Genomic DNA, 13,678 nt, shown 5'->3' with positions numbered 1-13,678 from the left:
CTTATGCAGGATTCACAGAATGCTCTGAACATAATATGGTGTCAGAGCCAAAATAAAGAATTTTGAAATTCTTTTTTAGACTTTCGGCCCTGTTGAAATTTTTGAAAAAAGGGGTTTTTTTTGTATATGCAGAGTTTCCAAAATAATGTTTCTACACATCGTGTTCGAGGGTTTTCATGAAGAATCGCAGGTCTATAAATTCTCATGCTTTGTTTCTCTTCGCATCGCATCAGGCTTGATTTTTTTTACCACGCGATTTTTATGATCGCGGCTTGTTGTCCGTATGCAACAACTTTTCTTATGCCTGCGACCCATAACGACTTGCATCGACTCTTCCACACTTGCAACGCGATTTCGCGTTTTATCTATGGTTTTCGTGTTTGTCGGTGATCTCTTTTTTTGTTGTGTTCTGCTTTTTTCATGACGGCACCAATTGTGCGAAGGGTTTTGGCGCCTTCTGTCTTCGTTCTTTGTTGGGTTTTTTCTCACGTGATTTCTGCATACTGTGGTTCTTTATGCAATTCGCGGCCTCTTTTTTCCGCGACCCGTCTTTGCCCTCTTTGTGCCTTGAACTTGAGATTTTTTTTTTTAATTTCGAAATTTAGTGGGCTTTTTTTAATTTGCGCATGACCTAGGGTTTTGTAGCATTCTCTCAGATTTTTTTTTGCTGGAATTAAGTTTTCATTGCAGATTCCTTGTGGGTTTCTCCCACATTATTTTGGGTCTACGAAAATTGTACCTTGGGCTTCGTGTCAATCATACTTCCCATTTGTTTAAAGTATATACCCGATCTGCCTTTATTTCTGCATTGGGATCTATACCTTAGATTTTGACTTCAGTGTTTTGCCTTTTTTAAATTTATCATTTTTCGTGCTTTGAAAAGTGTGCATGATGGCATCTTTGACCAACTTAATGTTGGAAGGCAGCCAGAGATTCAACGACACGAATTATAACACCTAGAAGCAGCGCATGCTGACGATTTTTGAATATCATCATCTTGATGAGATCATCCTGGGTACAAAACTTTGTCCTACTGCAGCTAGACGTTGTTGGTATTATGTTGTCATTGATGTCAATTGGTATAGGAAGGCTATCAGTACAAGAGATGTATGTGTAGCACTGTCATTGATGCATACTGGATGTGATGTCTTTGATACCACCTAGCTTTGTAGACCACCGATAAGGGAGAGAATGTCATTAAGCATAATGGCCGGAGGAGTCACCGGTACACAAATTAGTGTTTGACTTGTATGGAAGATATGGACAAGAGACCGGTATGATATAACAACCGGTAAATGATGACATCTACAAGAGAGCAAGATGTTGGTCGGTTGATTGTGATGAAGAGGGGGAATGTTATCTAAATCACATCAACACCGGAAGAGAAGGATGTACAGGTCACCGGTATGTTGTGTGGATGTCAAACAACAAGACTCCCATCGGATAAGGATGCAGTCACCATATGAAGAGAAGACTGACAGTGAATGTGCCCCAACTGGATCACATGTGTCTATTTAAAGATATGATGCACAAACAGGGAAGCCACATGAGTGCATTACAGGATGCAGATGACAAGGATCCACTCCCACTGGTAAGTGGAGCTTATCTCCTATTATGCATCTTAGTTATGTGAGATAAGATAGAAGTAGAAGGCAGGTGATTGAAGGCGCACACCAGATCTATCGGTGAAACAAAAAGGATGCCTCGGGTGCATGTAATCAGAGATGTGCACCGAATCAGAAAGGGTTGGCATATTGTGCCATCGGGACAAAAAATGACGAGTAAAGAAGTGATGGGTTTGTCACCTTGACAAACTGGCTAAGATGATGTTCGGTTTGATGATGAAGAAGGCAAAGTTGAGGAACTGCAGATAGAGAGTGCAACCAACATGTAGATGCCTCAGATGGAAACAACTGAAGGTTGATGACATGGTGTCATCAAGGTGCCTACCGATAAGTATGAGAACCAGTAAGAGAGCAAAGAGGCTAAGTGATGTGCTCCTACTTGATGAGAATGAGCATGCTATGGATAGGCATGTCTGGCGACCGGTTAAGGTGTTCCATCAGCAGAGCAACAAAGTGCAAACACGATGGTTAACCGGTAAAGTGTGCGATACTGGCAAGGTTAGATAACCAACAAAATAAAAGGATCGGTTGTGTGTTGATTGTCGGTGACCCGAGTCTAGCCGACACAAAGATCTTTGTTGAGGTGGATATTGACAAGGATGCCATGTGGAGTTGAAGTGGCAAGCTCGCAGAGGTCGACGAAGTGTCGTTTCGATGAGGTTGTTGGTATTTGGTCGACAATTAATGTTGACTGCAAAAATCATGGGAGGCATTGCAGAGGTGTGTGGCTCGAGGAAGGTCGAACAGAGGTGATCGAAGGGAGGCATCAATCAATGCGAAATGTCTAGGTGCAGAACGAGGTTGGTGATGCAATCTGATGAACCATTTATGGTGAGTGGCCAAGTGCCTTTCCGAAAGACTGTCTATGTTTGCTAAACTTAGCAAACGTGTATTAGAAGTCTCGAGATTGGCGGAGCTTGATTGATTTGTTGCAGGTGATCGATCTCTGGAAGGAGATCTGATTGGATTTGATGTTCCTTGTGATCAGTGGAAGAAACCCTAAGGCGCCAAGTTTGAATTTTGCTTTTGGCGGGAAAGTCTAATTATAAATATGCAGGTCGAAGACAGAATTTGATGATGCCTCAAAGAGAGATGTTGCCAAGTAATGCCAAAGGCCAAATAGTGATCCAACATAAAGAAAAAGAGAGGCAAAGTGACAGGAAGAGTAGAGAACTGGTAAGGTAGAGAAGGGGTGATACCGGTAGAGAGATTATATGCAGTGGTTGTAAGATTCACTTGTAACAGGTTATTACTTTTGTAATTGATGATATATTTTGTAGATCACTGAGTTGTAACTCGGTGCAAGGGTTGGTGCTCCTTGGGTTGGTGCCCTAAACTTTGTAATTAGAAATTCATTACGAGGCTCATTGGAGCAGTAGACTCCAGCAGCATTTCTCACCGAGGTTTTTCCCATCTTGGGTTTTCCTCGTATATGCTAGTGTTATGTGATTTCCCCTTGTGTGTGATTACATTAAGTAACCTCTCCTTATCATACTAGCAAGTTACCTTAGCTTTAGTATGTTAACCGGTACACATACTTAGGAGTTTAAGGGAAAAGAAATTGAGTACCACTGATTCACCCCCCTCTTAGTGGCACATTGTGTCTAACGGACATGACCAGGAAAATTTTGATGAGCAGAATCGAGAAGTTGTCATGCTCCTCAAGCTCTCCATCACAGATGACCAATTGTCTCAAATTCCCTCTAGCAAGTCACCATTAGATATATGGAAGCACCTGAAGGAATTGCATGAGACATCCGACAAGAGTCTAGCATTCTTCCTAAAGAACCAGTTGTTCTCCATCATGATGGATGAACATATGTCCCTATAGGAGTATCTCATGAAGATTAAGGACATTTGAGATCAGGTGGAAGCCATTGGTCGGAAAATGGAGGAAAAGGATATGATAGTTATAACTTTGAAAAGTCTACCTAAATCATATGTGTACTTCATAGAAAATCTCAACATTACTTCAACAAATGTTGATCTAAAATTTCCGGAGTTGTGCACCAAACTTCTCCAGCAAGACTGTTGGAAACAACAGTTTGGTAGCAATGCCATTTCGTAAGGATAAAGACAAAGCTCAATCATCTCGGCAGAAAGGCCCTAGTCAGTCTCAAGATAGCACCAAAAGAAGAAAGTGCAATGTAATTATTGTCACAAATATGGCCACATGATCAAGGATTGCCGTAATCGTTTAGCTTCCGAACAACAGAAGCAAGGAGGGTCTCAGCCTAAAGCCAATGTCGTTGAGCGCACAGAGCAGAAAGAGTATGCGTTTTACGCCTTCATGGCTAAAAGACCTGCAGACCATGTGAAGTCTTATGCCTGGTATATAGATTTTGGTGCATCTCGACATTTTACTCATCGACATGATTGGGTTATAGAATTATCTCCCTTTACTGATTCAATCATTTTTGGAGGAGGTGAAGAGTATATCGTTGTCGACAAGGGCAACATTCAGATACAATCTAGTGGGAGCAATCTCATTTTCCTCAATGTACACTATGTTCTTGCAATGGAACTCGATCTTCTCTTAGTGAGTCAAATTATGTGGCATTCTCTTCAGCTTGATGTGATCTTCAGTTCACACAAGTGTTCAAATGTTGATTGTGCATCTCGCACTACTATAGCTATTCACATCGAGGATCATGGTCTATATATACTTGTGGATACTAGTGATTCTCTTGAGCATGCTTTTGCAGTTAAATCCTCCTCTATTAGCAGTCTCTGGCATCATCGATATGGTCACCTAAAAATTCACTACCTTGCTCAACTTGTTCAGGAAGAAAGCTTGTCAGGCTGGGAAGCAACATAGGACATTGTTCAAGGATGGTGACTCATGGTGAGCCTCAAAGATACTACAATTGGTCCACGCTGATGTATGTGATCCAATGAATACACCTTTTGTTACTGGGTGCAAGTATTTCTTGCTTTTTGTTGATTATAAAAGTCGTAAAATGTGGGTGTACTTTCTTAGACAAAAATCAGATGTGTTTCCTGTATTTCAGAAATTTAAGGCCTTGGTAGAAAAAGAGTTTGGTTGTTCTATTATTACTCTTAGGTCTGATAATGGGGGGAGTTTTGTTTTACTACTTTCTCCACTTTATGTGATACACGTGGCATAAAACGTCAGTTAACCAGACCATACACCCCTCAACAAAATGACATTGTAGAACATCACAACCGCAACATTACAAAAATGGCTAGGTCAATGTTGGAACACAAGAATGTTCGTAAAAAATATTGGGCAAAAGCAATATTTACTGCAATCTATCTTCTTAATTGGTCTCCTACACATGTTGTTAAGGAGAAGCCTCATGAGGAAGCATGGACTGGTCGTAAACCCAGGATCAGTCATTTGAAAGTTTTTGGCTCTTTAGCATATGTTTGGATTCCAAATGCCAAGCGCTCCAAATTGGATTCCAAGAGTTAGAAGCCTATGTTTACAGGGTACAGCGATGACCACAAGGCTTACCAACTAATTGATGTAGACATTGATCATCTTATCTCCAGTCGTGATGTTGTCTTTGATGAAGAACGAGGACCATTTCAGCTTTCCTCGTCTGAGCAGAATTATAAGGATCACCCTTTGAAGGCTTCTGATTTAGGTGTCGATCTTCCATTTGATTCACCTGATGGGAGAGATAATGCAAATTCTGAATTTGATGATGCACTACCTAAATTTCCTCTGAATGATGCTAATCTTCCACATGTTCCACCTCTAGTTCCAGTTATTACTTATGTATCTAATGTTGGCACTTCTACTCTTCGGTCTAAATGGTGGGCTAAGACCATCAAGGATCTTCGTCCTGATGAGCTCATTGAGGGCAGACCTTCCAGAAACAAGAGAAAACAACAAAATACAGTCAACTTTGCTCTCATGGCAAACATTCATAGTATTTTTTAGCTTCAAATATATTCTGAGGCTAAAGGGATTCCTAAGTGGGAAAAGGCTATGGAAGATGAACACCAAAGTCTTTTGAAGAATAACACTTGGGTCCTCTCCGATCTTCCACGAGGGAAGAAAACCATTAGCTGCAAATGGGTGTATAAAGTTAAGTACAAAGCTAACAAAACCCTTGACAAGTACAAAGCTCATCTCGTTGCTCAGGGTTTCTCACATAAGGAAGGCATTGACCATGAGGAGACTTTTGCTCCTACAACCAAAATGAGTACCGTACAACTCGTTCTTTCCTTAGCAGCTCAACTTGGTTGGAAAGTCCATCAGATGGATGTTAAGAGTACATTCCTCCTCGGTGAGTTTCAGGAAGAGGTCTACATGACGTAGCCTCTAGGGTTTAAGGTTGTTGCAAAAGAACATCAGGTGTGCAGACTGGTGAAAGCACTCTATGGCCTGAAACAGGCTCTTCGAACTTGGTACATCAAGATTGACAAGTACCTAATAGACAACGGTTTTCAGAGGAGTCCACTTGATTCTAATATATATGTCAAAAACAGTGGTGATGATATTCTTATTCTTGTTGTCTATGTTGATGACCTAATTATCATTAGTAGTTCTACAACTTTGATCAATCAAATCAAACAGAGTTTGTGCCAATCCTTTGACATGACAGACTTGGGACTTTTTCACTATTGTTTAGGTGTTTAAGTTTGGCAGACTGAGGGTAGTATCTTCATATCTCTGTCAAAGTATGCTCGCAGTTTATTGGACAAATTTTGGATGCAAGATTGCAAACTTGCATCCACACCTATGGAGAAAGACCTAAAGCTGACAACCAAATCGGACTCACCTGTGGTGAACGAATCAACATTCAAGCAACTAGTGGGCAGTCTCATCTATCTTACTACTACTAGATCTGATCTCATTTTTGCAGTGAGCTACATTTCACGCTTCATGACAGCTCCAAACACGAATCATTAGGTAGCAACAAAGTGTGTGCTGCATTATGTGAAGGGTACTTCTAATTTTGGAGTCATGTACAACGGAAGTCACGATCCTAGAATCTCTGGTTACTCAAAACTTGGATTGGGCAGGTTCGGTTGATGAGAAAAAATCAACTTCTAGGTATGTTTTCAATTTGCAATCACTTGGACTAGTAAGAAGTAGCAGGCAGTGGTTCTTTCCTTGACAAAAGTTGAGTATCGAGGAACAGTTAAGGCAACTTGTGAGGCAATTTGGCATTGACGGATGCTTTCAGACATCCAAATGTCTCAAGCAGGTCCTACTTCCCTTTACTATGATAATCAGGGGGTGCTCAAAATAGCCAAAAATTTGGTCTTCCACGAGAGAACCAAACATATTGAACTTCATTGTCATTTCATTTGAAAGTTGGTTGAAGACGGATCAGTTTAGTTGTTGTATGTTCCGACGACGGATCAAACATCATATATCCTCACCAAATCTCTAAGCCCAGACAAGTTTGTCAAATTTAGGGGGCAACTTGGTGTAGTTGATAGACTTACCATTAAGGGAGGGTATTAGAATAAATATCTTTTATTATTTGTTAATGGTCAATCATGTAATATATTGTAAATATTTAATAAATTTCTATTTACAATTGTTTATTTTTAGAAACATTGTTTTGTAATCTTTATAATGATCTTTCGATCATTCATTTTAATACATTGAATTTTTTACCAATTACTCATCGTAATAAACCCCTCCCCTGTGCACATCTTCCCCAATGGTTGTTTTTGGACATGGTGTGCATAAAATTAACTATTTAATCTATGTAAGGGTTTGGCTGGAATATTAAACGATTCTTAGTCCACCCTTTTCAATTTATACAAATGAATCTAGGATACATGGAAGCCTCACATCTAATAGTGAGATTGAGCTCTTCCTTTGTGTCGAGGGCTTCTTTGTTGCACCTTTTAACTCTTCTAAAGATAGAGATTTGGTGCTTGAGGAAAGATTATGGATATAGGTCAAGCACTTTAACTCAATCAAGCCCTTGTCTATCTCATTCAACCCTCTCTTTGAACCTCTCAATGTTCAAACTTGGTGTGTTTGGCTTCCAAATCTCCAATTTTGATAAGACTCATGCTATGAGACCATTAGGAATACTTTTAGTTGTTTTTTGGAAATTGACTCTTCTACTTCCTACATGTGTCACTCTACATTATGAGCCCATACGCCGGTGGACATCAACATCTCTAAGTCTTTACAAAAACGTGTTTTTGATGGTGGGGAACAAACCTAGAACTTAACCAGTAAATTATGAGGGTCTTCCCTTCAGAAGTAAACAAAGCTTTGCCATTAACCACCTGAATTTTTATAGTCCTCCCTCCCCACACAAGGGTGCAACATCGTGGTGGAAGAATGCTTGCTAAGATCACTGGACTACTACTCCTGACTCTGTGATTGATGCTTTGGATAATGATGCTTCTCAAGATATTAAATCTTCTCTTCTTGTACACCATGTGGGCTACAAGGAGTCTCTTGTAATTGATGTGACTTTAATCGGTCTCATTCCTTTTGCACCATCAACTCCTATTGGTGAATCTCACTCATCTTTTGACCCAATTACTCAATCTCTTGTAATTGATGTGACTTTAATCAATCTCATTCCTTTTGCACCATCAACTCCTATTGGTGAATCCCACTTGCCTTTTGACCCAATTACTCAATCTCTTCTTGCTCCATTAGCTTTACTTCGGCCACAATCTGCTCTTGAAGTGGTTGTTCAACTTTTGGCTTCTCAAGCTCGACATTATATTCAAACCATGAACAAGGCCCTATGTGGAGGAATCCTCCAGCTTCCGCAAGATCTAAGGATTTTTGGAAGATCATATTTCCTAAACAATTATGCAGAGAAATAAAGGTTTTATTAAAATCCATCTCCCAAACTCATTCTAGAGTGAAGGGTGTGAGATTGAACATGGTTGGGTCTAGCATTGTTTAGACTAGTTTTGTAGGTTTTCCTTACCTATGGGCTTGCTTTATCACAAGATTGGGGCCCTTGTTTTAAAATCCAAAGTGTGGGGAGTATGGACCAAAGAGATCCCACAACAAAGTTCAAACATTAAAAAGTAGATGAAGTAATAATCAACAGACTACAGTGAATCACTAAACCCTAATCAAACTTAAAATCAATGTAAGACAATCAAAAGCATCATCTACTTCATAACTATGCTCACTATCGTATAATACACCACTCTCTCCACCGTATAATACACCACTGGTTTTGCCAACCTCGCTATTTCATAACTATGCTCACTATATAAAAACATATTGATCAATTTCTGTACAGAATTTTCAAATAATCGAGGCATACAAAGCAAAACATGATATACATATGCATTAAAAAATAAATAAACTATGAGCTCAAATAGGACATCCTAATCAATACCATTGGTGTTCAAATAGAACATCCTAATCAATACCATTGTTGCTCAATTAGAACATATACCTAGAATAAGTGATGAGATCGTTACAAAATAGCACGGCTCTTGCCATAAGCATACCTATATTATAATGTCATCGTACATTCAAAAGGCCATCCATTCACAACTTGTTCGCCCATATACGCAAATTACATCAAATATGGAATCCTTTACACATATCAGTCTCTCCAGAAGGCATTTCCATTTTAAGACTGAAAAATATGTACAGCCAATCTTGCAAAATGCATCGGCACAAGGCACATTTTAAGTTTTGAACATTTACCACCGGACTTGCAAAAAGTCCAGGCTAGCAATGCCAACAAAGGCAGCTATATCCTTATACTCTTATTGCACTTTAATAACGTTCTTTAAAATGTATGAGCCAGTCTTATGACCACTACTTTCATGTATTTTTTACCCATTTAAGCATCATATGCAAGACCTGAATCTTTCATGGCGATCTCTTATTTATGACGTCTGTTACAGGAAATTAATTTTGGCTCAAAATCCTTGGGCACACTATTGAAACAAGATTGATGTTCTTATCTTGTTAAACATTTGTATCGCAACTACCCTCTTGTGGTTGTATTTAACAGACTAGCAACAAGAAAGTTTATTGGATTCAAGTAAATAAATATTACACCCAAACGTCATTCTCATTACGACAAATTGTAATAAGCACAAGTCTGGTTTATTTGTAGTCTTATCAATGCAAATAGTGGTGTATCATTATAACCTTTTAATTAAGTTACCTAGGCATCAACACTTGTATTGCTTCAAAAGGCACCCACTAGGCTTCTGGCTTCAATTCGAAGTCAATAGTTACTGCACCCAGACATCATTGGCATCACGAGCGATTCTAATAAGCGTACATTTGTTATATCTGTAGTCCTTCCAATGCAAAGACCGGTACCATCATAGCCTTTCAACTATGTTACCAAGGTATCAACACTGTATCACTTGGGAAGACACCCATTAGGCTTCTGCCTTGCAGATTTACATTTAGTTAACATATGATCGATGTGGCAATAATGCAAATCGTATGATGTAAAATTTGGCATGCACCTACTGGCATGGCTAATAAGCTTTGCTAGAGGCTAGAGGCCATATGCATGAAGGATAGAAATTACAAAACACTACAGACCTCGGATAATTTGACCAGGGTAAATATTCAACCTATATCATGCAAAATTGTCCGGGCTATAAAGCCTTTCCAGGATAACATAGCAAACAAACTTTATGAAGCTTCTTGTCATTTTTCATCTTTGTTTTGTATTATTAGCAATATTCATCTAATTAACACTTGTACAATATTAAATACTGTCAATATGAGAGTTCAAATTGCCCAAATATCAGAAAGATTCAGAGGAAATTTTGCATTGTTATATTTCTATTATCATGGCTATCGTACATAGGCACATGGAGTACAATGGGTAAGCCATACAACCAAGACAACATACTTTGCATTGGGAGCAAGTAATGAGAAATGTGCAAAAATATCATACATCAGAGGTATAAGATGGTAAAGCTTCGAATTGGTCCTATCAGGCATAGAAATAGCTATGATGTTAGACATCATAGAAACCACCATGTCAATTTACCTTGCGAAGAAAGTTGTTTCTCAGGTAAGCAATGCCGATAACAATTGTCGCCCACTCACAGACACTAATTAACTCCTCTATCCTTTTGTCATCCGCAATCAACGTACTATAGAAAAATCTCCATACTAAAATGTGCCGATCTCTGAACTTATCACCTGTAATGCAGCTCTTGTTAACTCAGCCTTGACGTATCTGTCAATATTTGCACTGAAATTGTAGCACAAACCAATACCTACCAGCCACAATTATATGTGAAAGAATGGCAAAACACCACACTGGTCAGTATCTTCAGTAACATCAGCACTACTCTGTAAAACAGAATTTCTGCAGTGAAGATTACAGTTCAAAATATAATTGATCACGGGTTAGAAAATAAACATTAATCCAAGGTAACATCTTGCTGAGTAAGACAGGCTATATATAGAAAAAACTTACCGTAATTACAGCCTGGCTTAGTTCTTTTTTTTAGAAATTATATTCTTGCGCTTGACATCATCAACCTCTGATGCTTCTTGCTGTCAAAAGGTGCATTGTTACAATTAATTTTGATTCTTCTAGTGGCGCAAAACCAAAATAAATCAATCATCATTGTAATAGAAATCAAAATTTGCAACCTTAAATAACTCATTCCACCAACGCTCAGACTTTTCTTGTAGAAGACGCCATTCCATGGCCATTTCATATTCAATTGTATTTGGTTGAGAACAATGTGATGTTGAAACTGCTTTTTTCTGTTGACAATAGAAATTTGATCGCATTAGATATTGCAAAAGCAGAGACACTAAACAATTGCCACCTCTCAAATGCAGAAGAAAATTAGAATCCAGGATTCCTCGAAATGTAGTTTGATGTATTTTCCATTCAGAATTAGTGTTTTTTTTAACATTAAGCTTAATGTGGTTTATAAAGTCATTATCAAGAAACCAAAAACTAGTCTAACAACTTTAACTACTAACAATACCAAATCCAAATTTTAATATTTGGGCTCATATTGCTGTTTAAATTTTTATCAATGAATTATAACAACGTTGCTGCCAGTTTTACTTAAATTGTTTGTCTGAATTAATGGAAAAGTAGCATACCATATCCTCAGACTTATGTGCCCTTTGCATTAGGAGTTTATGCTTCTCTATACTAATATGCCCAGCAAATTTTTGTTTTCCAGACATCACAGGAGTTGCTCTTGTAGCGATGAGGGATCTGCAAAAAAGTCAGATTGATAAGAAAGTGGGTTCGGATACTTTGCTCGACAAATATAAACCACATCCAATAAAAATGGAATGAACAAGCGCTTCATAAATCAAAACAAGCAAAGTGATTTCCTCATACACAGCAATGATATACAGACTACTTATGTTAAACTGACAACATCATTTCTGGTTACCCATATGCAAAAATCTCCCTAACAACGAAATATTTTCAGACTAAGATACGTATATGCTAGTGCTGGTACAGAGCTCAGGTATGTTGTTACAACAAAATGTTTTGCCCCAAGTTTAGTATGGCTGGATGCAGCCATACCAAATATATATTAAGTATTAAAAACATAAAAATTATAGCCAAATGAGCAAAATCAACCACATAGTCCAAGGGGTTGAGCTCAGTTGGCTAAAACATTGGGTTTTCATTGTAGAAACATAAGTTCAATTCCCCATAGGGACATCTAAAGTGTAATTCTAAGTTGTGACTCTTGGTCTTCCATTGTTGGCTTCCAATATGGAGGCAGTTTCTAAATAAAATTGTTGGTATCATGTTGATGCTCGAACAAGCAAGATACTTGTAATAGATATAAAGTTCAAAAAAATAACCACATAAGATAAGAAGAGTAAACAATTAAGTTAAATAGTCAAAAAGAGTTATAAACACTAGAGATAATTGATAATTCAAATCCAAATGTCATGAAAAATGCAAATGGATTAATATTCAGTCGTAAAAGTACAAGTTGCATGTGACAAAATGATAAATTCAAATAAACTAATAATTTAATGGACAGGGATAAAACTACGAGTAGCACAACACAAAATGCAAACTCAATATAAATCTTATAATTCTCTCACTAGGCTGATGGTCTCAAATGTTGATGAAAATTAAATGTGCACAGTGTTTTCCAGAAGATTTTAAACTATAAAAATCATATCATTGTATTGTTCTTCATTGAAAGCATCAACATCATCATGTGGTTGATTTATAGCCATAGGCACTAGCAATTGTGGTGCCTCTCACTAACTGCAGGATGCCCCTTTGCTGCAAGCTCCTCAATCTCCTTGATGTCCAATGAACACATGTAGTTGTGTAGGATTGAGGAGTTTCTTGCAGGGCATTTCTCATCATGGCTGCCAAACACTTCTTGACCACCACCTCCACTTGCCCCACTGCCCCACTGCCCCACCACTCCCTGCCTGCAAAAAATATGGATACACATATCTGTGTATCAGATAACAGATACAGATATGATACCCCCAGATACAACATGGATAATGTATCCAGACGTATCCATATGCAAGCCTGTATTTAAGCATTATCCAACGTGTTTAAATACAGCCCCTATCATCCAGTGCCATATCCAGTTTAGGTTTCATGAAAGTGCACTCAAAATTACAAATAGGAAGAAAAAAAATCGTACAATTGTTCATACATGCACCAAAGTCACTACAGACACTAATTATAACACAAAGAGTTGAATATATTTATTTTTTAAATATTAATTGTCAAATAAACTAATACTGCATATATGCATGTTTTTATAAGTGTCATATCCAGCTGTATCTATATCAAGGGGTACTGAATACTCACCACATAAGTATCAGATCCCTAGAATGAATGGCTCCCTCCAAGGTTACTGTTGACGTGTTTTTTGTGACGGCGTCCAACACAAAATAAAGTTGCCCAACGGTCACTTCACTCTCTCTTGATCAAAGTACGATTGCATGCTGATATTGTAGGAAGATCAGACAAATCGACTCCAAGGTTCCTTTATATTACGGGTGTGACTCAGTTGGCGGATGTAATTGCTGGTAATCCAAGGGGCCTTACGTATGTCGGAGAAATTTATGTAAGCTCAAGACTTTGTTGACACGGATGATTTGCAATGAAGTTCTAAGT

At 38.3% G+C, this 13,678-nt stretch overlaps 1 protein-coding gene across 14 annotated transcripts in view; it reads right to left on the bottom strand.

The window, feature by feature from the left end:
* Positions 1 to 10,336: 10,336 nt before the first annotated feature.
* The window catches only part of LOC131072807 (protein ANTI-SILENCING 1), a 71,717-nt gene continuing 68,375 nt past the window's right edge, over positions 10,337 to 13,678 (bottom strand). For 9 of the 14 annotated variants that reach the window (XM_058009072.2, XM_058009074.2, XM_058009080.2 and 6 more), the window contains 4 exons: positions 11,659 to 11,776; positions 11,191 to 11,307; positions 11,012 to 11,091; positions 10,337 to 10,900 (listed from right to left, as the gene is read on the bottom strand). In XM_058009072.2, the coding sequence (XP_057865055.2) occupies positions 11,029 to 11,091; positions 11,191 to 11,307; positions 11,659 to 11,776 (298 nt within the window). In that variant the 3' untranslated portion in view covers positions 10,337 to 10,900; positions 11,012 to 11,028. Of the gene's footprint in view, positions 10,901 to 11,011; positions 11,092 to 11,190; positions 11,308 to 11,658; positions 11,777 to 13,678 lie in introns of those variants that run through there. The other 5 variants (XR_009112765.2, XR_009112766.2, XM_058009078.2 and 2 more) reach the window with 5 other exon arrangements.

The sequence above is a fragment of the Cryptomeria japonica genome, chromosome 2 (genome assembly GCF_030272615.1).
Source record: "Cryptomeria japonica chromosome 2, Sugi_1.0, whole genome shotgun sequence".
Taxonomy (NCBI): domain Eukaryota; kingdom Viridiplantae; phylum Streptophyta; class Pinopsida; order Cupressales; family Cupressaceae; genus Cryptomeria; species Cryptomeria japonica.
This window is presented reverse-complemented; position numbering and strand designations above follow the sequence as displayed.